The 27,056-nt window shown below is 41.0% G+C and overlaps 1 protein-coding gene across 1 annotated transcript; it reads right to left on the minus strand.

Annotated features, from left to right (window-relative positions):
* Window positions 1–8,100: 8,100 nt before the first annotated feature.
* LOC139168950 (phospholipase A2 inhibitor and Ly6/PLAUR domain-containing protein-like) lies at window positions 8,101–23,709 on the minus strand. Its single transcript, XM_070754729.1, has 5 exons — window positions 23,661–23,709; window positions 20,704–20,820; window positions 16,405–16,560; window positions 14,384–14,524; window positions 8,101–8,309 (listed from the first exon to the last, which is right to left on the minus strand). Exons 1-5 carry the CDS (start codon window positions 23,707–23,709, stop codon window positions 8,101–8,103), a joined length of 672 nt encoding a protein of 223 aa, XP_070610830.1.
* Between the last annotated feature and the right edge of the window lie 3,347 nt (window positions 23,710–27,056).

A 27,056-nucleotide genomic window follows, 5' to 3' on the forward strand; every position in this document is an offset into this window, starting at 1 on the left:
CACTGTGTATCCTGCAGAGGAGGCGGGGTAGCTATATTCTACAAAAAATCTCTATATCTAAAAAACATCAAAATTGCACGGGATCTGTCACTCCCTGAAACTATTGTCTGTGAACTATCTCTAATTACCACAATTCGCTTCTTACTCTGCTACAGAGCTCCTGACTATGACATCACACATGCAAACAACTTATATGCACTACTAATGTGGGCTACACACTGCCCACCCCCCATCATCTTCCTCAGAGACCTCAACCTACCACACATTAACTGGACCTTAAATGACTATAGCATGGAACCTATACATTCTACTATACATAACACCGTCACCAGAGTACTATGTAGGGCTTTATAGGTCATAACCAACACTTTGAATTGTGTCCGGAAAACAATCGACAACCAATGCAGTCCGCAGAGTGATGGAGAGATGTGGGCATATTTTGGAAGGCCCAAAACTGCTCGCACAGCTGCATTTTGGACGATTTGAAGTTTCCGAACACTCTTCAAAGGTAGCCCCATGTAGAAAGCATTGCAATAGTCGAACCTTGAGGTGATAAGGGCATGAGTGACCAAAATATGATTTTCTAAAGTTAGCTGTGGATTGAGGAGGATGCCCAAGTTGCAGACCCCCTCTGAGGGGGTCAACAATTCTCCCCCCCCAAGGTAATGGACGGACAGATGGACGTGTCCTTGGGAGGCAGTATCCACAGCCATTCCGTCTTGTCTGGATTGAGCTTGAGTCTGTTGACACCCATCCAGAACCTGACAGCCTCCAGACACCGGCACATTACTTCCACTAATTTTACCCTTAGACTATCCATGGTTGACCTCTCCAGGATTCCTAAGAGGTCAGTAAGGGGTCTGCAATAGCTCACTAGTGTGCCTTCCGTCCCCTGTCCTACTGTCTCTCCTATATCTCATACATGGGGTTTTTAGTGGTTTTTAAAATTATTAGATTTGTTGTACATTGTTTTATTGTTGCTGTGAGCTGCCCCAAGTCTACGGAGAGGGGCGGCATACAAATCAAATCAAATCAATCAATCAATCAATCAATCAATCAATCAATAATCTATCCCTCTAACTTTTCTTATATTCCCTCATTGATATATATCTTATTCCTATATTTTCTCTTCTATTCTTTCCTTGATATATTTTACTTTGAGTGTATCCTCTATAACCTTCAATGTATATTATTGTGTTTTTGGACAAAATAAATAAAATAAATAAATAGGTTACAAACTATAAAAATATCAATTAGAATCTTAGAATTTGGCGGAGCAGTTTTTAATTCCTAGGAAAACAGTTTGACTGGACAGTTAGGTTGAATATTGTCAGTTTGAACCCAGAGGAAAGTTATCCCATTACGTTACCTGTCTGTTGTGATAGTAATGGAATCTGTATTCCCACAGTACCGGTGTCCTACAAGTTTGATGAACTACAGTACTTCTTTGTGTGGTCATCCAAGTTGAGACTTGACAGTTTAACCTGGGAGCGGAGAGGGAGAGGGGAATCAAGCTATAGGCAACTTTGATAGTAGGCGGCCAAAACAGTAATTACACTGAAATACATAGAGTATCTATTTACAAATCAGGTAGGTGCTAGCTAGATGGCCCCCCAGATGGTCCCCTAGGGGAATCAAGCTATAAGCAACTTTGATAGTAGGCGGCCAAAACAGTAACTACACTGAAACATATAAGGTGGCACAGAAGGTAGAGTGCTGTACTACAGGCCACTGAAGCTGACTGTAGATCTGAAGGTCAGCAGTTCAAATCTCATCACCGGCTCAAAGCTGACTCAGCCTTCCATCCTTCTGAGGTGGGTAAAATGAGGACCCAGATTGTGGGGGCAATAGGCTGGCTCTGTTAAAAAGTGCTATTGCTAACATGTTGTAAGCCGCCCTGAGTCTAAGGAGAAGGGCGGCATAAAAAAAATCGAATAAATAAAAATCTATTTACAAATCAGGTAGGTGCTAGCTAGATGGTCCCCCAGAGACAAACATACAGTGGTACCTTTACTTAAGAACTTAATTCGTTTCACGACCAGGTTCTTAAGTAGAAAAGTTTGTTAAGTAGAAGCAATTTTTCCCATAGGAATCAATGTAAAAGCAAATAATGAGTGCAAACCATTAGGAAAAAAATAAAAGCTCGGAATTTGGGGGGGAGGGGAAGGAGGAAGAAGAGGAGGACAGTCACTGCCAAAGGAAGAAGGTGAGGTGAGGGGAATCAAAAAAATCCAAAACTTTAAGGTTTTTTTTAAAAAAAGAGGGACTCTTAAGGCAGGAGGAGGAACATGTGCCTCCCATACAGCCAGCACGAGGTTGCCTCCCATACACTGTGCCAGAGAGAGAAACCCAGGCGGGCGAGAGGAACCTCTCGCTCCTTTGACTGAAAGGTGGCTGCTGCTGCTGCTGCTACCTGCTTCCTCTTCCTTCCCATGCTGAAGGGCTCTGTTCTCTTGCTCCCTTGCTTTGTACCACTGTGGTGACTCCTTGGATTGTCTGAAGCCGAGTTGATTTTGCCAGGGCGAAGCAACTCCTTTTGCCTTTCTGAGCCCAGACGCTCCGGGAGGCAAGAAAATGCTTTGTTCGCTCTGGATGCCAAAGCCTCCTTAAGCGCCTCCGAATGGCTCCTCTGGCAGTCCAGAAAAGCCCGAGATGGCCAGGATTAAAGGGGGAATGGCAGGAAACTGGCCGGGCCTTTGTGCCGCTTCCAGATTTCCTGGGAATTTTTTCCGGGCTTGGGTTTTTAAGTAGAAAATGGTTCTTAAGAAGAGGCAAAAATATCTTGAACACCCAATTCTTATCTAGAAAAGTTCTTAAGTAGAGGCGTTCTTAATTAGAGGTACCACTGTATTTGCAACCTTCTGATGAGCAAAGTCAAAGGGGAAGCCAGAATCACTTAAGAATTGTGTTCAATGTTCCCTCTAATTTTTTCCCGATGTGGGCGGAAAAGTATAATGTCTGAGCGGCACATTTTCATGCCTGGGCGTGAATCGGTTAGAAACAAATGGGGGTCACGTGACCTCAGGGAAAACAGCAACAGTCATAAATATGAAACGGTAGCAAAGTTTTGATCCTGCAATCATCAGGCTGCTTTAAAGGTCCTAAGTGTGAAAAGGGGACGTAAGTAACTTTTTTCAGGGCCGTTGCGACTTTGAACGGTCAGTAAATGAACCATTGTAATTCGGGGACAACCTGCCTTTCCCCGTAGATGTTTTCTGTGGAGCTTCAAAATGGACTCCTGGTCTGCTTCTAAAAGAGTGCACTGGTCAGACAGATAATCCTCGACTTCTGTTCTGACCCCAATGGAGGCCCACGTTTCTATCTCCTGAGTAAGACGGTTATTAAGTGAGTTCTGCCTCACTTTACCACCATTCTTGCCACAGTCGTTAAGTGAATCCCTGCAGTTGCTTATCAGAAGATCCCAAAAGATGTTCACATCACCCTGGGACATGGCCACCATCATAACTAGGTTGTCAAGTGTCCAAAGTTTGATCCAATAACCCCTTTATTTTTCTAACAAAGTCCTTCCTTTCTAGAAGGAAGAATAAAAAGAATATCATGCAAAAGGGGATTAAAAGGGGATACAAAAAAATAAAAAATAAAAGGGTTTGGTTCAAAGTTCTGCTAAGATTGAAGAAATTGGAGTTTGATAAGGGTTGATTAAGCTTGGAGTATTGTTTTGTTTACTCTTTTTAAAATTATTTTTTCTATTTAGATATATGAATTTAGGAATTGCTGATCTGTTTTAATAAATTTAGAAGTATTGATTATAATAAGGTATGTAGTAGGTGATACTGATTTGGATTAATGCATAAATGGAATTGAATTTAGAATTGTTGGGGAGATTAATGATATTAATGATTTTTACTTGATTGAAAATAGAGAATACCGGTATTTAGAATTTTTTCCTTTTTTTCTTTTCTGAAATTGAAATTTAAGATTAATAATTAAGTAAGAAATTAGATAAGTATTAATTGGCTGTTAGATGGGCTGAAATAATTTTTAAATTTTGGATTAGGTAAATGTACTATTTAGAGGGGGGGAGAAGTCTGAAATTTGTATATGTTTATGTTTTGTTTTTAATTTTCTTTTGTTAACATCTGATTGACTATACGAGGTTTTCTTGGTTTATAGAAAAATGTATAAAGAAAGAAGGAAGCACTTTGGCGTAATGGTTAATAAGTTAGAAATATAATTGGTGTTGTAGTTTTTGAAGGAACATTAAGGAAGGAATTTAATTAAAGGAAAAAAACTTTTGCAACTTTTTTGATGATTGATATTAGTTAGTAACAAAATACCGCATTTTATTCATGGAAAATTAGATGGTACACTGTATTATTTGAATGTATGTTGAGAGAAAAAATTAAAAAAATTTACCCCCCAAAAGTCCTTCATTCTTCCGTCCCTCCATTCATTTCATTCTTCCTTCCTTTCTTCCCTCCATTTCCTTTTCCTTCCTTCCTTTTCCCTCCATTTCTCCTTACTTCCTTCCTTCTCTCCCTCCCTTCTTCCTTTTCTCTTTTCTCCACTCCTTTTCTCTTTCTCTCTCTCTTGCTTCCTCTCTCCCCCCTTTCTCTCTCTTTCTCACTCACTCTTTCTCACTCGCTCTCTGTCTGTTGCTCTCTCTTGCTTTCTCTATCTTTTCCCCCGTCTCTTTCTCTCTCTCTCCTTCTATCTCTCCACCTTTCTTTCTCTCTCTCTCTCTCGGCCCCTCCTCAGATGGTCATCGGGCCGGCACCGGCAGCGTGCAGGATGTGGATCCGTACCCCCCCGATCATCGGGCCGGCGCCGGCAGCGTGCGGTGCGTAGCTCCTCCCCCCTTGTTTCTTCAAAACAAGAAAAACCTTTGCTGGCCTCTGCACTTTCGTCGCTCCCTCTCCCCAACTCCAACGCCCGGCTCCATTGTGCGACCTCGACCAACTCTAGTAATGATAGATTCTGAGGAGGATGAGCCAGGCCCATCCTGGTATCCTGGGCCAGTGGCTTTGCCAGCTGATGCAGAGAGTGAGAGTGAGGGAGAGATAGACCTGGATAAACCTGGGGGACCACCCGAAGCTTAAGAAACAAATAAATCAATGCTCTGTTTCTTTCACTGATTTTAATCTTTAATGAATAAAAAAAACTGGTTAGAAGCCAAATTCAATCAAGCATTTAATCAAATAGTTGTTCCAGTTGTATTTTGTAGTTGTTCCAATATATATAGTCAATGACTATACATATTTATTCATTACAATAAGTAGAGGAACGTGATGTAGAGTCTGGTTTGTGGCTTAGTATCAATAGCCATAAGACCACCTCTGCATCTAGCAACTCACATTTCTTCAAAATTCACATTTGCCACATTTGCCACAGAAAAGATTCTAACGCTGGTGTGAAAGGAGAAAACTTTATACTAATTATGAACTGAACTCTGTTCTTCCTTCAAAGAGGCATCTGTTTTTCTACAACATTCTTTTTTCCCCCCAGTTCCTGCTTCAGATCCATGGGCTCCTTTATTCTTATGACGTCAAAAGCTTTGGAAAATTTAACTTTCAATTCTGCTACTGCTCTAGTCAAAATGTTTCAAGACAGTAGCAAAGAAAAGAACGTCTCTTTGGAGAGCTTCTGCTTCATCTTATTTCAATTTTCTTGAATTGTCACGGCCATTTGAAGCGAAAAGTCCTCAAATTTCTTGGTTTATGTTCTTCTTGCCCTGAGTACTTCAGGAGTACCCAGAAAGTTAGTATCTCTCCCCATATTGTGGAATAAGCAAAGGGGATGGAGGGAAGAAGCTGGAGTGCCAATCAGATGGTCCTTTCATATATATTTATTTATTAGATTTGTATGCCGCCCCTCTCCGTAGACTCGTGGCGGCTCACAACAACAATAAAACAATGTACAACAAATCTAGTAATTTAAAAACACTAAAACCCCATTATTAAAAGCAAACATACACACACACACACACAAACATACCATGCATAAACTGTATAGGCCCCGGGGAGATGTCTCAATTCCCCCATGCATGACGGCAGAGGTGGGTTTTAAGGAGTTTACGAAAGGCAAGGAGGGTGGGGGCAGTTCTAATCTACGATGTCTGTCACTCCATCAGTTACAACTCTAGGATGCAGCCATGAAGATGTTTATGAAGAAGGAGGAGGAAGCAGAAGAAGAAGAAGAAGAGGAGGAGGAGGAAGAAGAAGAGGAGGAGGAAGAAGAAGAGGAGGAAGGGGAGGAGGAGGAGGAGGAGGGGAAGAAGAAGAAGAAGAAGAAGGAGGAGGAGGAGGAGGGTGGGTGAGGAAGAAGAAGAAGAAGAAATTCTTTATTGGCCAACTGTGATTGGACACACAAGGAATTTGTCTTGGTGCATATGCTCTCAGCGAACATAAAAGAAAAGATACATTTGTCAGGAATCAAGAGGTAAAACACTTAAATTGTCATAGGGGTCAAATAAGCAATGAGGAAACAATATTAATAAAAATCTTAAGGATACAAGCAACAAGTTACAGTCATACAGTCATAAGTGGGAGGAAATGGGTGATAGGAATGATGAAATATCATGAAGGTACAGCAGCAGTAAAATAACATGGTGCCAGTGTCAGTGGGGAAAGGATCTTACAGTAGAAGAATCTTCAAGCATCTATCACTGCAAGATGACATTCCTTTAAGTGCCCCTGCTTTCTCCAGAGCTGAGGAAAACACTGGAGACATCCATTGTTTTATTACATTTTCCCTTGGGATTTTACTAGAAAGATGCATACTGCTTGGGAGTACAGTAGGGAATGGGACTCTCTCAACTACTTGAGAATTCAGATCAAGGCTTCCAATTTTTCAACCTTGCCTGAAAAACCCCCCACAGTCCATCTTTTTCCCCCCACATGCCCTTTCAATTCCATCAAACTGAATGAGGCTAAAAATTATATTTATTTATTATTTAGATTTTTATGCCGCCCCTCTCCGCAGACTCGGGGCGGCTCATATGTATATGTGTGTGTGTCACATGTTTTGGGTGAATTTGAAAATTAAGGGAGACTAGGATAGATCTATTTTGGCCTTTTTTTTGTCCTCATCAGCTAGCCATACCCTCACTGGGACTTGAACTTATATATATATATATATTTATATATATAATTATATATATATATATATTAGTTGATTTACATACATCAATTACATCATACAGCATACACCAATTACATCAACAACCCCAGGTGTTACCCCACTGACTCACCAGGAAGTTTCAACACAGCTTGCAGCTGCTGAGCCATCAAACCACACCCACCCACCAGTATTTATAGAGGGAAGGCAGCTCAGGTCTCACTGTGTTTGCCCTAGAACAAGGACAGAAGCACCAGCCTTAAGATGACGAGTGGGACCTCGTCGAAACGTCGACAGAAATATCTGAATCCTACACGGGAAGAAACCTGAATATGCCAAGACTTTCATACCTGTACCCGTGAAAATATACGAAAACAAATATATATATATATATACATATATAAACATATACATACACACACACACATATTCGACTTCTATGCTACCCAGGCCCAAAGTACTCAGGGTGGCTTACAACAATATAAAATACAAAAAGCAATTAAAAAGAAGTCAAATATATAATCTAACAATAAAACCCAGATTAAAATCCATAATAAACTAAATAATCACCATACATATGTAGCATTCATACAATTGGGCCATGATAGTTGTTGACTCATGGCCTGCTGGCAAAGCCAGGTCTTCGTGACCTTACAGAAAGCCAATAGGGTGGGAACAGTACGGACATTGGCGTGTGTGTGTCAAATTAAATATCAAATATTTATCAAATATGACTCCAAGAGATGAACGAGTTCAGAATTTGACCAACACATCAATATGTCAGTATTACACCAACTGCTATGATCAGGATAACAATTCAAATCAGAACCTGTGGTTAACTAACCACTTTCCTTAACAGATGCTATAAACGGTAAACAACCAGCATTATAATGGATTAGGCCTTAATGCATCAAATAGCTGATGCTCAGCTCTTCCAGAATTTTTCCATTAGTGATACCAGAAATTAACATCTTTGGTTTAGCATTTGCTTTGTTTGCTCATAAACACGTTGGTTCATTAGGATCAGAGCTGCAGCCTCAGGAAGCCCATCATAACTAAAAAGAAGAGTCTCGTTGGTCCAGGAATGCTGCAGGCTGTGCTAGTGGCTGGCATACATTCAAGGCTGGTGATTGTTGAACTGGCCTGGCTAAATGTTGTCGCACCTCCGATGGTAGCATCACAGACAGCATGGGTAGTGCAGCCCTTCATGGCAACTTTTGTAGATTTTTCTTCTGGTGTTTAGAAAGGGAGAATATTACAAAAGGCATGTTAAACTCAAGGGGGCAACAGATACACATCAATCCATTTCTTCAAGACCAAAGAAACACTGTAGTCTACCCGCACTTCTCCCAGATGACTTTCCTCCCATGGAACCAAGTTGCTGCATTTATAATTTATATTTTGAGAGAATGATTCATATCCTTTAAATTAAAGACAGTCAGCAGTCAAATCCTGTGTAACCTAATACAGTGTTTCCCAACCTTGGCAACTGGAAGATATTTGGACTTCAACTTCCAGAATTCCACAGCCAGCGGATGCTGGCTGGGGAATTCTGGGAGTTGAAGTCCAGATATCTTCAAGTTGCCAAAGTTGGGAAACACTGACCTAATAAACAGAAAGCAGTGTAATAAAGGAGGGCAATAACACAAAATGTTTCACAGACAACAGATCAACACCCAGTATGAACCGTATTGCCTCAGCTAATTCATTTTGCTTCTATAAACTCAGAATATTTCCTATACATTAGCTGGGTGGTGTAGTGGGCTTAAAACCTACTTGGAAACTTGCCAGCCATTTGCCTATAGAGTTAAAAAAAAGGGGGAGAAACTTTTTTGCTCTCAAGATTTTGGACCTCTTATGATGAGCACTGACATATTTTACAGTAAATAACAAGACTGTCTAGAATATTTGCAGAAAAATAGGTTTTCTTCCACATCTAATTATTATTTATTAGATTTGTATGCCGCCCCTCTCCGTAGACTCGGGGCGGCTCACAACAGTGACAAAAAACAATATGCATTGACAAATCTAATAATTTAAAATCTAAAATAGCAATTGTACATTTTTTAAAAATCTAAAAACAAGGAACCCCAATATAAAAAACATACATATAGTCATATCATGCACTAAAACTACATAGGCAGGGGGAGATGTCTCAGTTCCCCCACGCTTGACGACAGAGGTGGGTTTTGAGGAGTTTACGAAAGGCAAGGAGGGTAGGAGCAGTTCTAATCTCTGGAGGGAGCTGATTCCAGAGGGTCGGAGCCACCACAGAGAAGGCTCTTCCCCTAGGTCCCGCCAGACTACATTTTTTAGTCAACGGGACCCAGAGAAGGCCAACTCTGTGGGACCTGACCGGTCGCTGGGATTCGTGTGGCAGAAGGCGGTCTCGCAGGTATCCTGGTCCGGTGCCATGAAGGGCTTTATAGGTAATAACCAACACTTTGAATTGTGACCGGAAACTGATCGACAACCAGTGCAGACTGCGGAGTGTTGGAGTAACATGGGCATATTTGGAAAAGCCCATGATTGCTCTTGCAGCTGCATTCTGCACGATCTGAAGTTTCCGAACATTTTTCAAAGGTAGCCCCATGTAGAGAGCGTTACAGTAGTCGAGGCTCGAGGTGATGAGGGCATGAGTGACTGTGAGCAATGACTCCCGGTCCAAATAGGGCCGCAACTAGTGCACTAGGCGAACCTGGGCAAATATTGATCTGAAGTGCTATGGAAAATAAGATCATCAGAAGGATGTTTAACAGAACAACAGAATTGGAAGGGACCTTGAAGGTTCTCTAGTCCAACCCCTTGCTCAAGTCCAACCCCTTGCTCAAGCAGGAAACTATACCAGTTTAGACTTTGTTATCCAACTTCTTCTTTAAAACCTCCAGTGTTGGAGCAACTACAACGTCTGGAGGCAAAAGCCATTCCATTGGTTAATTGCTCCCTTTCAGGAAATTTCTAACTGCCAGGAAATAGGACTGTGCTTTTGACAGCTGCAACACTCTGCTACTTCATATTTAAGTAATAATTAAGTAATTATATATTAGGACTCCAAGATCCCTCTCATAGGTACTACATACTATTGAGCAGGTATCACATATTCTGTACCTGTGCATTTTATTTTTCTTGTCAAAAGTGTAGAATCTTACTTTTCTCACCATTGAATTTCATTTTGTTAGATAGGGTCCCCTATTCAAGTCTGCTAAGATGCTTCTGTATCTTGAGCCTATCTTCTGGAGTGTTGGCTATCCCTGCCAATTTAATGGCAGGGATATCCCTTCATCTAAATCATTGATGAAAATATTGAAGAGTACTGGGCCTAAGACAGAGCCTTGTGTACCCCACTGCATTCTGCCCTCCACCACTGCATTCTTCCCTCCCTATAGATACAGTTCCCTATAGATACAGTACATGTGGTTGGTCAGTCAGTTACGAATACATCTGGTGATGATGCTGTCTTACCCATATTTTTCTACCTTTTCATGTAATAGGTTGAAAGTAGTACTTTATCAAATTTACTGAAGTCCAAGTAAATTATATCCACAGTATTTCATTGTTCCATTAATTTTGTCACATTGTCAAAGAATGCAATAAGATTTGTCTGGCATAATCTGTTTTTGGCAAACCCATATCGGCTTCTCCTTGTGACTTTGTTTGCCTCTAGGTGTTCGCAAATTTGTTGCTTGGTTATCTTTTCCCAGAATCTTCTCAGGTATTGATATCAGGCTGGTAGACTGATTCCCCACCCCCTTTTTTTGAAAATGGAAATTACATCAGGCCTTTTCCACTCATCTTGTAGTTCCCCATTGCTTCAGGATCTTTGAAAAATATGGTTCAATGGTTCCGAGATCAGGTCTGCCAATCCTTCAGAACTGGCATCACTTAGACTTGACATTGTTTAAAGAGTCTTGACATTGCTTAGAGTAGTGATGGCGAATCTATGGCACATGTGCCACAGGTGGCACTCAGAGCCATAACTGAGGGCACGGGAGGTATTGCCCTATGTCAGTTCCAGCGCGCATGTATGTGCTGGCCAGCTGATTTTCGGCCTTCTTTTTTGGCCATTTTCGCTCTCTCCAGGCTGCCAAATTTCCGTTTGGCCCATTTTTCACCATCTCCAGGCTCCAGGAGTTCAGAGTCTTCAGTGAGACCTGTGCGTGGTGGGAGGTTTGCACATACATGGGGGCAGTGCTGGGATTGTGTGCATGTTGGGGGAGAAAGGCATGGGTGTGGGTACATATTCGCACACTAGCGCGCATACAAACTCTTTTGGCAACCCAAGCCAATAAAGGTTCATCATCACTGGCTTAAAGTGTCAGGTCAGGAGAGCTCAAACACAAGCTGGGCAATTTGTTTTTCCCAGTGTCTTAAGATAGAATTAATATTCTCCTATTTCCTATCTTATTTTTCCAGGTTAATTTGAGCTGTACATGATCTTTGGTTAAGCTACTGAACTTTAAGACTAAATAGAGATACCAATTAGGGTCTCATCATTCTAATCCATCATGCCAACTTCCACACTTAGCTACTCTAAAAAATTGATTCCTTGCTCTACATTTTAAATACAGCCCTGACATGAAAGTTTCATCTACTGCAACATGTCCAAAGCAAAGGTTTTTTTAAGTTTGACTTCAGGGGAATGTCTTATGTTGTTTCCCTGGCAGCATCGTGGAAGCCTTTTGCCATAGCCTCCTGAGATTGTTTTGATCCCTGTCCCATATCTTTTATAACCCTGGGGTATTCTGAAGGCATCTAATTTAGGTACTATCCATGTGTGATCTTGCTCATCTTGTGAAGACAAGCCAAAGTTAGCTAAGCGCTGCCAAGTATCTATCTGAAAAATTGAGAAATTGAGAAGATTCAAAGATACTTTAAAAATACTTTACAAATGTTGCACTAGAAAGAAATGCCCCAATTATTTAAAGACTTAAGACCTCTTCTTTATAAATGTACATTCCATACTTGCTGAAAGCTTTCTCATCTATTTTACTGATGGCATTTGACTGGCAACATTCCATTGCTCATGTTATTGGATTTTAATACAAGAAAAAGCCATGTACCTCCCTGCCCAACAACATACATATTGCACATAATCTGAATGCATCTGTATCTCTGAATGAGCATAACTTTCATTTCTGCCTGCTGTGTTCCTATGGGTATTTTGCAAAGGTCATAGTTTAGATTCTAAATACCAGGTAAATAGCTTAAAGCAGTGTTCCTCAACCTTGGAAACTTGAAGTATGGACTTCAACTCCCAGAATTCCCTTCAACTCCCAACTGGCCAGGGAATTCTGGGAATTGAAGTTCATGCACACAGTTGAGAAACACTGGCTAAAAGACTGCATTCCAGATTAAGATTTTAGATGCCTGCACAATGTCATTAACTGCTGATATGGTTCTTCACGTCTGACTTTCCTAGATTCATGTTGGAATTCATGTTCCTTTTGGCAATATACTTTAAAAACATCCAACGTGTTTCATGCATTTCTAATTATGTCTCCAAACAAGTTTTACTACTAATCTTTCAAGCAAATTGACAGTGTCTGAATTAGACCATGCCATTATTTTCTTGTTGGACCTGTCCTTGGCTTGATATATAAGAACCTTCTAGGACTACATCCTGCCAAATGATTCCTGAGATTAACACCATGACAGACAGAGTTCCCAGTTTCTCTGCATCTGATGACTTTAACAAAGGTTGGCTGATACTTATGATCCCATGAATAGTCAAGGCAATAGAAACATAGAAACATAGAAGTCTGACGGCAGAAAAAGACCTCATGGTCCATCTAGTCTGCCCTTATACTATTTTCTGTATTTTATCTTAGGATGGATATATGTTTATCCCAGGCATGTTTAAATTCAGTTACTGTGGATTTATCTACCATGTCTGCTGGAAGTTTGTTCCAAGGATCTACTACTCTTTCAGTAAAATAATATTTTCTCATGTTGCTTTTGATCTTTCCCCCAACTAACTTCAGATTGTGACCCCTTGTTCTTGTGTTCACTTTCCTATTAAAAACACTTCCCTCCTGGACCTTATTTAACCCTTTAATATATTTAAATGGTACTGCAACCTCAGAATTCTTACTGGAAATTGATTATCTAGATGTGTCAAACTCAAGGCATGTTGTCACTTGACGTATTGTGATTTCCCTGTTCACTAAACTGGGAGTGGACATGGCCAGCACATGTCGCCCAAGTTTGACATCCCCCATCTAGATAATCACCAATCTGGATTGACACATGGAATTTGCTCAGAGACAGCCTCATTGCTCTGATAGATGTTCTGCATGAAGAGAGAGACAAAGGAACTATAACAGTGGTTCTCAACCTGGGGGTCGGGACCCCTTTGGGGGTCAAATGACCATTTCACAGGGGTCGCCTAAGACCATGGAAAAAGACTATTTCCCCATGGTGTTAGGAACTAAAGCTTCTATTCTGGCGCCTTGGAACGTATTTTTACAATCCGACCAATCAGGCGTTTACAGTGGGAGTGTCCTTCCTGCCAATCAGCTTAAAGCTCTGTTGGGAGAATTGGCACTAGACTTATGACTGGGGGTCACCACAACATGAAGAACTGTATTCTCTGTGATGGCCCCGACCCTTTGGAACTAACTCCCCCCAGATATCAGAGTTGTCCCCACCCTCCTTGCCTTTCGTAAGCTCCTTAAAACCCACCTCTGTCGTCAGGCATGGGGGAATTGAGACTTTCCCTTCCCCCTAGGCTTATAAAATTTATGCATGGTATGTCAGTATGTATGATTGGTTTCTTAAATTGGGGTTTATAAAATTAACTTAAATATTAGATTTGTTTACATTGTATTATTATTGCTGTTAGCCGCCCCGAATCTACGGAGAGGGGCGGCATACAAATCTGATAGATAGATAGATAGATAGATAGGATAGATAGATAGATAGATAGATAGATAGATAGATAGATAGATAGATAGATAAATAAATGGGTATTAGAAAGGTTGAGAACCACTGAACTATAACAAAATCTCTTGGTGACTATTAATACTATTAGCCCTAATGGCTAACTGACATAGCCAAGATGCTAGGAGGAAACTTAGTGAAATTCAGTAAACTCTTTCATTACTTGAAACTTTTTTGCATAAAATTGTCATAGGATAAATATTTGGATACATTTCATTAGACACAACAATTATTATTTTCTAATCTCCCATGTCTTATATAAGCTTCTCCATACTGTATACATTTTATTTAAAAGAAATAGATGTTTCTAAGATGCAGCCTGCTGTCAAACCCCATAAGAACCCATATGAAATGCTGAATAAATTACCAAAATGTATGTATCCAGCCAAATCAATGCACTGAGTCTCGTATCCAACACAATCAACAATGTCATCTTTACAAGAATCAGGAAATGAAGCGTAGCAGGCTGGGCATCGAAGACCATTGACGTTGGTATCTAGTTCTGGCACTGAATAAATAGAAAAATTGTAGAAACTATATCAAGCAGCATAATTAAATAAGAAAATGACATCATGGGTTAAATATTTGGGGAGGGGGAATTCCTTGTTTTGAGCTCAAGATGAATTGTTTCAATTATTTAGTTGATTGGATATTACAGAAGATTAAACAATTTTGTACCTTTATTCTATCTTTAGCAAGATCTTTTGCCCCCATTCACAATGGAAGTAAACATAACTAAGCATTTTAAGATTCATGTTCCTCATCAATCATAATTCTTATGTTTATTGTAGCAATTTTCTTGTCCCTAAGAAGTGAGCCCAGTGAATGAAAGAATGCTTCTTATAAAGGATTTGTTTGACTGCTTTTATTGATAACTTTAGGCTATTTCATTTTAGACTGAATTGTTATAAATGTGCACAAGGTGAATTACCCATTTATAGATTGTTATATATATCTAGTGAATCATTTTCAATGTCCTTTTAATTTAATTTATTTTATTTATTTATTTTGTCCAATACACAATAATACACAATGAAGGTTATAGAGGATATACTCGTGTAAAATGTATTAAAGAAATAAGAGAAGAGAAAATATAGGAATAAAATATATCTATGAGAGAATAGCAGAAGAGATATTGCACGAGTCAAAAAGAGGACGGGGAAAATATTTACTGACCCCTCGCATCCTGGACATAAACTGTTTCAACTCCCACCCTCAAAATGTCGCTACAGAGCACTGTACACCAAGACAACTAGACACAAGAACAGTTTTTCCCCGAACGCCATCACTCTACTAAACAAAGTAATTCCCTCAACACTGTCAGACTTTTTACTAAATCTGCACTTCTATTCTACTAGTTTTGCTCATCATTCCTATCCTTTTCCTCCCACTTAGGACTGTATGACTGTAACTTGTTGCTTGTATCCTAAGATTTTTATTAATATTGATTGTTTCTTCATTCCTTGTTTGACCCCTATGACAATCATTAAGTGTTGTACCACATGATTCTTGACAAATGTATCTTTTTCTTTTATGTACGCTGAGAGCATCTGCACCAAGACAAATTCGTTGTGTGTCCAATCACACTTGGCCAATAAAATTCTATTCTATTCTATTCTATTCTATACAGGGATAGAAGAGAAGATATATGAGATATCAGAGAGGCTATAGGACAGGGGACGGAAGGCACTCTAGTGTACTTATGTATGCCCCTTTTTATGCTATCTATGATCGTTAAAAAGAAGTGCATTTTCTGAAAAATTTCATGGCCTTGGAATTCTTCCCTCTCTTTCCTCTCTCTTCACTGTCATGTCAATATACCTCTTCCTTGTCCCAACTTTGCCAGAAAGGCAGCAGACCTCAAGATGTGTTTCCAATTCAGAACAACGTTGTCACAACTCTTCCAAACAGGTTGGAATAGCCATTTCCAGATTAAAATATTTTACATCTCATTCCTCTGCTCCATACGATATTTTGGAAATGGAAAGACGTGGCATCTTGAGAGCAACAAGTTCACTTTTTAGATTATGTATAGATTTAAGATTGTGCAATGATCCTTCCAAAAGTGTACAATTAAGTTTAAGTTTATAGGTAGAAGTCAACAGCATGTGCCAGGACTTGGGCTTAAAATAAATAATATGGAAATGATGTATTTCCCCAATTTATTTTTAAATTTTATTTTAAATTTTGAACCAGGGTCATTCCTTGTAGTGAGTGGGAGGTCTAAACCTTCACTGCTGACTTCTTCCTTCTTATCTGGCTATCTGGTTTTATTTACTCTTTTTTTAGCCTGATCTTTGCTTGGTTCCTCTGCTTTTAATAAATGCTCCTTAACTTAAATCATTTGTACAAAAGCACAAGGGAGTAAAGCTCAAGATAGATACCTACATTTGACTGGAAAATTTGTATTGCAGGCATCGTCATTACAGCAAAAAACACTTGTCCTTGATCTTCCTTTTTTACCCAGATTAATGTGAGCAGAACCACCTTCACAGACACTTGATGGAACACAGCTTTTAATAACCCCCTGAGCCTGAAGTTCTCCTGCAGGGAGGAAAAATAAATTGACATTTATTTTCTCAATTTAAATAATGAGGAGCAGATAATAGCAGATAATGAGAATATGCGACACTAAAAGCAGCAAAGCCCTTCATGGCACTGGACCAGAATATCTCCGAGACCGCCTTCTGCCGCACGAATCCCAGTGACCGATTAGGTCCCACAGAGTGGGCCTTCTCTGGGTCCTGTCAACTAAACAATGTCGGTTGGCGGGCCCCAGGGGAAGAGCCTTCTCTGTGGTGGCCCCGACTCTCTGGAACCAACTCCCCCCAGAGATTAGAACTGCCATTACTCTCCTTGCCTTTCGTAAGATCCTTAAAACCCACCTTTGTCGTCAGGCCTGGGGGAACTGAGACATCTCCCCTGGGCTTATACAATTTATGCATGGTATGTTTGTATGTATGTTTGTTTAGTAAATGGGTTTTTTTTAATCAAACCGGTTTTTTAAAAATATCTTAAGTTATATTTGGATTTGTTATAAATTGTTTTTATTCTGTTGTGAGCTGCCCCGAGTCTGCGGAGAGGGGCGGCACACAAATCTAAATAATAAATAAATAAATAAATAAAGCCTATTTAAAATTACAGTGAATACAAAGAGTAGCATCCTATTCGGATAACATGTTTGACCTTGAAAATCACTAACCAGGAAAGATCTTTACTGGTGACTGCTGCATCATATAACGATTAACTATTTAGTGGTCATAATTTGGGAATAGAATTTCCACCACTCATTAATCATTGCACCATAATTTCATAACACCGGTAGCCTATTTGCTACTGGCCATACAGGCAGAGATGCAGCCGTTGGCAAAGCTTGGTCACTACAGCCATCCCAAGTTTGAAATGTGTGTTTTATAAGTAGCCCTTATATTCTTAGCTATTCCTTCTCCTCTGCAATTTTTTCTTGGAGAACTAAAGTTGGATTAGAAGACCTCCAAGGTCCCTTCCAACTCTGTTGTGCTGTTCTGTTCTGTTGGCATGAGCTTCTCCCGAAACCTGCTACTTTCATTAAAAGCAATATTGTGGCATTGTTGCCACAAACTTCAGCCCTTTTGCAAATGCTTGCGGCTAATTGCATACATAAAAGGGGATTCAATATATGAGCGGGATATGTTTAAGGCTACATATAGTCTCCTCTAGTGTTAGGTAGATGTATTAAAGGGCCTCCTATTTGAGTTCCCACACCACATTCTCACTGCTGGACTGCGTCATCAATTTAAACTTCATGTCAAGGAATTTAATGGACTGCCTCTCCCCAACTACATCTACATGGCCCACCAGAATAGGAAGGCAGGATATATTGTAGATCCCAACTATTAAGAAAGTATAGATTAGATTAGATTAGATTTATTGGATTTATATGCCGCCCCTCTCCGCAAACTCGGGGCGGCTCACAACAAAGTAAAAACAATACATAATAACAAATCCAATACCCACCAATCCAATTACAATTTTAAGCTAAAAAAATTCATAAAAAACAACCCCAAAATATTAAAAAACAAGCACACAATCAATCTAACACCAAAACAACATGGGCAAGGGGGAGATGTTTCAGTTCCCCCATGCCTGACGGCAGAGGTGGGTTTTAAGGAGTTTGCGAAAGGCAAGGAGGGTGGGGGCAATCCTAATCTCAAGGGGGAGCTGGTTCCAGAGGGTCGGAGCCACCACAGAGAAGGCTCTTCCCCTGGGTCCCGCCAGACAATATTGTTTAGTCGACGGGACCCGGAGAAGAACCACTCTGTGGGACCAAACTGGTCGCTGGGATTCGTGCGGCAGAAGGCGGTCCCGAAGGTATTCTGGTCCGGTGCCATGAAGGGCTTTATAGGTCATAACCAACACTTTGAATTGTGACCGGAAACTGATCGGCAACCAATGCAGACTGCGGAGTGTTGGAGTGATATGGGCATACTTAGAGAAGCCTAGTAGGACCCAGGAAAAGGACCTTTTCTGTAGGGCTCTTCATTTTGGAATATCATTTCCCCAGAGATAAGATTGGCTCCTACCCTGCTTTTCTGACAGTTTTGTCAGGAAGCTTCGGAATCTCATCTGGAGCCAATCAAGTGGGTGGTGAGGTGGGATATGGGGTAGGGGTTTAAATTTGTGAATTTTTAGCTGTAGATTTTTAATATTGTTTTCTGCCCACTGCCCAGAGTCAGTGTGTGTGTGTGTGAAATGGGTGGCTATATAAATTTGTTTAATAAACCAACAAATGTAAAAAAAATACTATTATAAATAATTTCTATTGCTATTCTTTACCTTCCAGATATGTTTACTAATAAACAAATTGCAGAATAACTGAAGCATGCAAAATTGCAGCAATTCACGCGGCATATAAATTTAATAATCATTAAAGCAAATGAAATGAGTGGACAAATAAAGTACTATTAAACCTATAGGGCAGTGATGGCAAACTTTTTTTTTCTCAGGTACCAAAAAAGAGTGCACATGCACTATCACGCATGTGCGAGTTCCCACACCCATAATTCAATGCCTGTGGAGGGTGAAAACAGCTCCCCCCCACCCCCACAGGCCCTCTGGAGGCCGGAAACAGCTTGTTTCCCAACTTCTGGTGGGCCCAGTAGGCTTGTGTTTCACAGACTCCAAAGGCTTCCCTGGAGCTGTGGGAGAGTAAAAACGCACTCCCCCATCCCCCAGAGACACTTTGGAAACCACAAACAACCCCCCTGAGCCTTTGTAAGATCCAAAAATCAGCTGGCCGACATACACATGCATGTTGGAACTGAGCTAGGCCAACAGCTCACGTGCCAGCAGATATGGGTGGCACCCATGCCAAAGGTTCACCATCATTGCTATAGGGGAACCTTTACCCTCTTGGCTACCCAACTCTCCCCAAGCAAAGCACATAACAGAAAATAAGTCTCCACCAAGAAGTCCTATTGTAGTTTAATAGCAGCAGAATGGGAAGGGGTCATGTAGTAGGATTACTAGATCAGGGTTTATTTATTTATTTGTTTGTTTGTTTGTTTATTTTGTCCAATACACAATGAGGGTTTTAGTGGGTATATATCAATATACGCATAGTAAAATACATGATGAAGGTTATAGAGGAGATACTCATAGTAAAATATATCTAAGAAATAATAGAAAAGAAGATATAGGAATAGAATATATCAATGAAAGAACAGAAGAAGAGATATAGGAATAGAGGAAAGGTAAAGGAGATATAGGAGAGCAATAGGACAGGGGACGGAAGGCACTCTAGTGCACTTGTACTCGCCCCTTACTGACCTCTTAGGAATCTGGATAGGTCAGCCATGGATAATCTAAGGGTAAAGTGTTGGGGGTTTGGGGATGACACTATGGAGTCCGGTAATGAGTTCCACGCTTCGACAACTCGGTTACTGAAGTCATATTTTTTACAGTCAAGTTTTGAGCGGTTAATATTAAGTTTAAATCTGTTGTGTGCTCTTGTGTTGTTGTGGTTGAAGCTGAAGTAGTCGCCAACAGGCAGGACGTTGCAGCATATGATCTTGTGGGCAATACTTAGATCTTATTTAAGGCGTCTTAGTTCTAAACTTTCTAGGCCCAGGATTGAAAGTCTAGTCTCATAGGGTATTCTATTTCGAGTGGAGGAGTGAAGGGCTCTTCTGGTGAAGTATCTTTGGACATTTTCAAGGGTGTTAATGTCTGAGATGCGATATGGGTTCCAAACAGATGAGCTGTATTCAGTTGCAAAACTGAAGATGGTCTCCAAATGGTGAGAATATGGCTAAGTTTTATTTCCTGCTGGCCAGCTAAATTTTTGCAGTTTGATTCTGATCCATCAAACCATGAGTCCAACCCCTTCTTCATGCAGAATTGTATCCTATGGCAAGTGGTTGGCCTCTGTTTGAAGGGTCATCCATAGCCTCTCTTTTTTAATTTTCAAGATGGTTCCATTTTCACACAATTTTTATTGTTTTATGCATAGGATTTATTTTTCTAACATGCAATTGGTATTTGTTCTGCCAAATTATTCAGCCACACACAATTCTTCATGGAAGTTCTTTTTTTAAAAAAAGTTTATTCATCAATCTTCAAGAGCAGAGCACACAAAATATATGAGTATACTGAAATCAACGTATAATTTTGGTTACAAAAGAAAACCCACTTTCCGATGTTACTTACCCAATACACTTTCAAATGCAGTAACACCACAAAAATCCTCTTCTGGAGGACATACTTCTATATGACCGGAACAGTTACGACCTTGACCGATGCAAACTTCACATTTCAGAGCAATACCTGGAGAACACAGAGGGGGAAAAAAGGGTCATTTATATACCTATTTAATTTTTGGAAGAGAAATTATTAAATGTACTTAATTCTGGAGTCTGAAATGTCTCCTAAGGGTTCAAAACCAAAAATACTATTTGCAATTCCCATTGCTAACTAGAATGAGCTATGAATGTATAGATATACAGATGAAAATAAAAAAAATTAGACTATATTGACCCTGGACTTAAAGAAAAACAGTGGACCAACACCAGCAGTTGACATGGCTCCCCAAATCAACACGGACTGTGTAAATGTTACACTGGACCTCAAGCATCTTGGGGTGTGTGCCTCTCCATTCTTCCTCCATACTCTGGGTCCTTGGTTTCCAAATGGGATGTAAACATTTCCACAGTCTATGTTAATTTGGGGAGCCATGTCATCTGCTGGTATTCATCCACCGTACTTCATTAAGTTCAGGGTCGACACAGCCCATCTACCAGATTTTGGAGCACTCCACGCTTCCACCTGCATACGAGCTTTATGGGGATTTATTTTATTTTATTTTATTGGATTTGTATGCCGCCCCTCTCCGTAGACTCGGGGCGGCTAACAACAGTAGTAAACAGCATATGACAATCCAATATTAAAACAGTTAAAAACCCTTATTGTAAAACCAAACATAGATACAGACATACCATGCATAAAATTGTAAAGGCCTAGGGGGAAAGAGTATCTCAATTCCCCCATGCCTGGCGGCAGAGGTGGGTTTTAAGAAGCTTACGAAAGGCAAGGAGGGTGGGAGCAATTCTAATCTCTGGGGGGAGTTAGTTCCAGAGGGCTGGGGCCGCCACAGAGAAGGCTCTTCCCCTGGGTCCCGCCAAGTCCAAGGGATGATAATTTAAATTTTCCAGCAGGACTTGTCACCTGCCCACCCTGCCCGAAGCTCCAAAACCTGCTTCAATGACCATGGGATTACTATCATTGATTGGCCAGCAAACTCGCCTGACCTGAATCCCATAAAGAATCTAAGGGACATTGCAAGTGAAGGGCTACCAGAATTTTTACTACCACACTGTGGGCATGGCTTATGCAGGATGTCCTGCATTTTCTTTCAACATCTTTCAGTGCAAATTGGGTGCTCTGGGGTGGAGCTCCATTTTGGCTACCCCACTGCATCCCCCCCCCCCATCCAAGCAGTAGCCCACCCCTGGGCATTGCCAAGAGAAAGATGAGAGTTATGACACGGAACAATGCAGAAGACTGAATGCCACTATTGAAGCATCCTAGTATTCCATAACACCACAGCAGTGCCACAGGCTAATGCTGCATTGGGGCAGGAATTGCTGCAAAAGTGGCCCAAACAAAGAACTAGATGCATATGCATGCTTATACTTTTCAGAAGTCCGATATTGTTCTATGCACAATCCTTTTTTATTGATCGCATGTAACATTCTAATTTTCTGGGATGGTGGATTTGTCGTTTTCATGAGCTGTCTGTTCCCTATAATCATATTCCTATTATGAATCACATTCACTATTATGACAAATCACGGCTTGAACTATCTTGCCTTGCATGTTATGAATATCTCATATTTTAAGTTTCACCTTTTAAGTTACATTACTTAAATAAATGAACGTTTGCACGATACTCTAATTTTTTGAATTTCACTTGTAGATACCCATTTATTTATATGACATGTGGAAAAAGTAGAGCGCAATAGGTTTGTATTATTTGGGGCAACATTAAATGAGTTCACATACTTCATACAGGTGAAGTAATGATTCTGCAATGCTGTTCTGGATTTTTGCCAGAGATCAGGGATAAATGGAAGCACATGACTGCCAGGGTGTATCACTTGTTCGTAAACCTGTTTATAAACCAGCTTGGCCTCATTAGCAAAACTTTTCTCTGGTTTAGATCAAACAATTATTCTGTATGCTATGTCATTTCACAAACTTGTTGCATTATAGATGCTCTTTCCTACAAATAATACAAACAAATTTACAACAAAGTGAAATCCCCAGAACCTTATATAGATCAGGCAAATTTGCACAAATAAGTAATGTCATTCAGTGAGATGCCAGAAGATTTTTTAAAAAATGAAGACCATACAATTATTTTATTTGTTAATGATGTATATCATTAAAAGCCTACAGTATATCTGAGCTTTTAAATATTAATGTTCTCCTTGAAGGCAGCTGGCTGACTGAAAACAAGTCTGAATTACAAACAGTAAGAAATCATATTTGAAATAATAAAACATGAAAGGGCTACAACAGATAAAACAAGGCATTAGATCAAAACCTAGCCATTCAATAAAAAAGAATGCCTGACCAAACAGGAAGATTTTTTGAGAGCCAACAAACACGGCAACAGTAGAATTCTACTCTTACATGTCATGTAAATATTTTTGTTTTGTTCAACCTGTTCAAGTTTGAGTCCAAAAGACTGCCTGAACAAGTCCCTGCATTTTATTAGCAAGGTTTTCAAAAATGGTTTTCTATCTGTGTAATGATGTCATTTCCCAGACTGCTTACATTACTTCAGTTGCATTATTTACACTGTTACAATGCTTTAATTTCCAATTTACAAGGTTTAAAGGAATAAGGAACATCCCTCCACCTAATTAGTCCATTAACATGAGGTTTCACTGTATTTTAAACCAAGGACCATTAATCCTATTCGGTATTCTATTGCCCAAACCAAAAAAAATCAGATCTCTTTAGAAAGATAAATCTTATATTTTGTCAATCTTTCTAAGCATCTGTGTATGTGTATCGATAAAAAGGACAATAGAAAGGCACAACATCTATTTCTCCCACACAAACCAATTTATACCACTGCCACCAAAGAAGGAACTACTCACCACTGGCTATCAGTGCTGAGAGGAGGCCAAAACTGAGGCAAACCTGCATTGTTGCTAGATTAGAACTGGACTAAACTTCTAACGTGGCCAGCTTTTTAGCTAGGAAGGTTACCTTCAATTACTGCAAATGAAGGAGTGTCCCAAAGCATCCTTTCTCCTTAAGGCCAGAGTGGAGAGGAAGTTACACATTAATGACATGCCTCCTGACCAACACAAGCCAGATCAACTACACTGCAAAAGCTGCTTTGGCTTCTGACAGGTGTAAGGTGCTGATTTTAACTAAAGAAGACCTAGAGGATGAGAGACTTGAGATTGGACTCAGAGGTTCAGATGGGTTTGTTGTTAACATATCTGCCTCCTAGCTGCAGTGCAACAGTCCTGCTTGCACTTCTAGAGGCGGTAGCCGGTTGGCGGTGGAGTTCCCCGGGCTTATGGTTCTGGGGGGACTTCAATTTACTGTCACTCAGCGAATCCTCGGATGCAGTGCAGGAGTTCAGGGCTTCCATGGCAACCATGGATCTGTCCCAGGTACTTCAGGGTCCAACTCATAGGGGAGGACACAGGCCCGACCTAGTGTTTCTCTCGGGGCAGTGGAATCACGATCTGGTATTAAGAGGCATAGATGTTTCTCCCTTGTCATGGTCAGGTTATTTCCTGCTGAGGCTGGACTTTAAGATACCAATCCTCCATCACAGGGAGGTGGAGCCCATTAAGTGGTTCCACCCCAAAAACCTAATGGACCTGGGGAAATATCTGCCTCTCTTGCCCACAATCTGGCTGAGTCTTTGGTGGTTGTCTGGAACAGAACTTCATCAGGGGCACTAGACCGGATTGCGCCTTTGCGACCTCTCCATGACAGTGATCCAGGAGAGCTCCTTGGTTCACCGTGGAACTCCGGGAGATGAAGTGTCAGAAGAGACGTCTAGAGTGATGCTGGAGAACCGGTAAATCTGAATCTGACCAAACATTGTTAGGAGCCTTTATTAGGACTTACCTAGTGGCAATATGGGCAGCAAAATGTTCACATTTTTATGCACATTGCATTCACAGATTCGTGCCCAGCTGCCCTATTTGGGGTGACCTGTTCCCTTCTCAATGTGGAGGGAATGGAGGAACCCTTGCAGGATAGAGCTGAGGAATTTCTGGTGGACAAAGTCGCCCAGATTCGAATGGACCTGGACAATTCCGGCTGAGATGACAGGCCTTAGTCCTATTGTGTGGGACAATGCCCCTTTTGGCTAGTCTTGACCAGCAGGGAAATGACACGAGGCTGGTTCTAGGCCTGGTCAATACCTCGAGTGAGGGGTCTTTTCCGCAACCGTTAAAGGAAGCGGTTGTGAGGCCCCTCCTCAAGAAGCCATCCTTGGGTCCAGCTGAGTTGAAGAACTTTTGTCCAGTCTCCAAATTACCCTTTGTGGAAAGGTTGTGGAGAAAGTGGTGGCACTCCAGCTCCTTCGGTCATTGGATGAAGCAGATTATCTAGACTCATTTCAATCTGGTTTCAGGCCTGGCTACAGCACAGAAACTGCTTTGATCACACTGATGGATGATCTCTGGCAAGCCCGGGATGGAGGTTATTCCTCTATCTTGGTGTCCCTTGACCTCTCAGCAGCTTTTGATACATTGACCATGGTATCCTTCTGCGACAACTAGGGGAGTTGCGAGTGAAAGGCACTCTATAGTCGGTTGCAATCGGTGTTGATAGGACAGAGGTCGATCCCTAAGCCTCTCCTTTGTGGGGTACTGCAGGGTTCGGTTCATGTCCATACCCATAATTCAATCTCCCCATGCCCTGCCCCCTGTGCATTAGTGCACGATCCACCCCGCTCCCCGACTTCCAGTGGGCCCAGTAGGCCTGTTTTTCACAAAAACAGCCTCTACTGCCCCCCAGAGGCCCGCTGGAGGTCAAAACACCTTCCCAGATCCTCCACGTGAGACCAAAATCAACTGGCCAGCGCGCACATGCACGCTGGAGCTAGGGCAATGGCTCGTATGCTGGCAGATATGGTTCTGTGTGCTACCTGTGAAACAGGTGCCATAGTTCGCTATCATAGTCTTATTAATTAGTGTTAGGGTGTGTCTTTATGGCTTTATGTTTTAAGATGTGTGCTTGCAGTCATAGAAAAATAATGAAAAATAAAAGAGGGGAAGTACAGTGGTACCTCGCTTCTCGACCACAATTTGTTCTGGAAGTGTGGTCGAGAACCGATTTGGTTGAGAACTGAAACAATTTAAAATAAACTCCCCTCCTCAGTTGTCTCTCCCTCTAGCTTGCCTGCTTCTGTCCCCATCTCTCTCTCTCTCTCTCTCTCTCTCTCTCTCTCTCTGTAGCTTGCTGGCTTCCGTCTTCAGTTCTCTCGCTCGCCCGCTTCTGTCCCTGGCTCTCTCTCTCTGTAGCTTGACAGCTTCCGTCTTCAGTTCTCTCGCTCGCCCGCTTCTGTCCCTGGCTCTCTCTCTCTCTCTCTGTAGCTTGGTGGCTTCTATCTTCAGCTCTCTCGCTCGCCCGCTACTGTCCCTGTCTCTCTCTCTCTCTCTCTGTAGCTTGGCGGCTTCTGTCTTCAGCTCTCTCGAGTGTTCGAGTTCCAAATATTTGTTCGGATTTCAGGGCAAAAGTTTCTTGAATTTCCTGGTCGAATACCGATTTGTTCGAACTGAGAAGCGTTTGAAAACCAAGGTACCACTTTAGCTCCTAAATTGGCAGTTCTGTGTTAGCAAAAACTTCAGAAGAGAAGGATTTAGGGGTAGTGATTTCTGACAGTCTCAAAATGGGTGAGCAGTGTGGTCGGGCGGTAGGAAAAGCAAGTAGGATGCTTGGCTGCATAGCTAGAGGTATAACAAGCAGGAAGAGGGAGATTGTGATCCCGCTATATAGAGCACTGGTGAGACCACATTTGGAATACTGTGTTCAGTTCTGGAGACCTCATCTACAAAAAGATATTGACAAAATTGAACGGTCCAAAGACGGGCTACAAGAATGGTGGAAGGTCTTAAGCATAAAACGTATCAGGAAAGACTTAATGAACTCAATCTGTATAGTCTGGAGGACAGAAGGAAAAGGGGGGACATGATCGAAACATTTAAATGTGTCAAAGGGTTAAATAAGGTTCAGGAGGGAAGTGTTTTTAATAGGAAAGTGAACACAAGAACAAGGGGACGCAATCTGAAGTTAGCTGGGGGAAAGATCAAAAGCAACATGAGAAAATATTATTTTACTGAAAGAGTAGTAGATGCTTGGAACAAACTTCCAGCAGACGTGGTTGGTAAATCCACAGTAAATGAATTTAAACATGCCTGGGATAAACATATATCTGTCCTAAGATAAAATACAAAAAATAGTATAAGGGCAGACTAGATGGATCATAAAGGTCTTTTTCTGCCGTCAGTCTTCTATGTTTC

Source organism: Erythrolamprus reginae, chromosome 6, assembly GCF_031021105.1.
Source record: "Erythrolamprus reginae isolate rEryReg1 chromosome 6, rEryReg1.hap1, whole genome shotgun sequence".
NCBI lineage: Eukaryota > Metazoa > Chordata > Lepidosauria > Squamata > Dipsadidae > Erythrolamprus > Erythrolamprus reginae.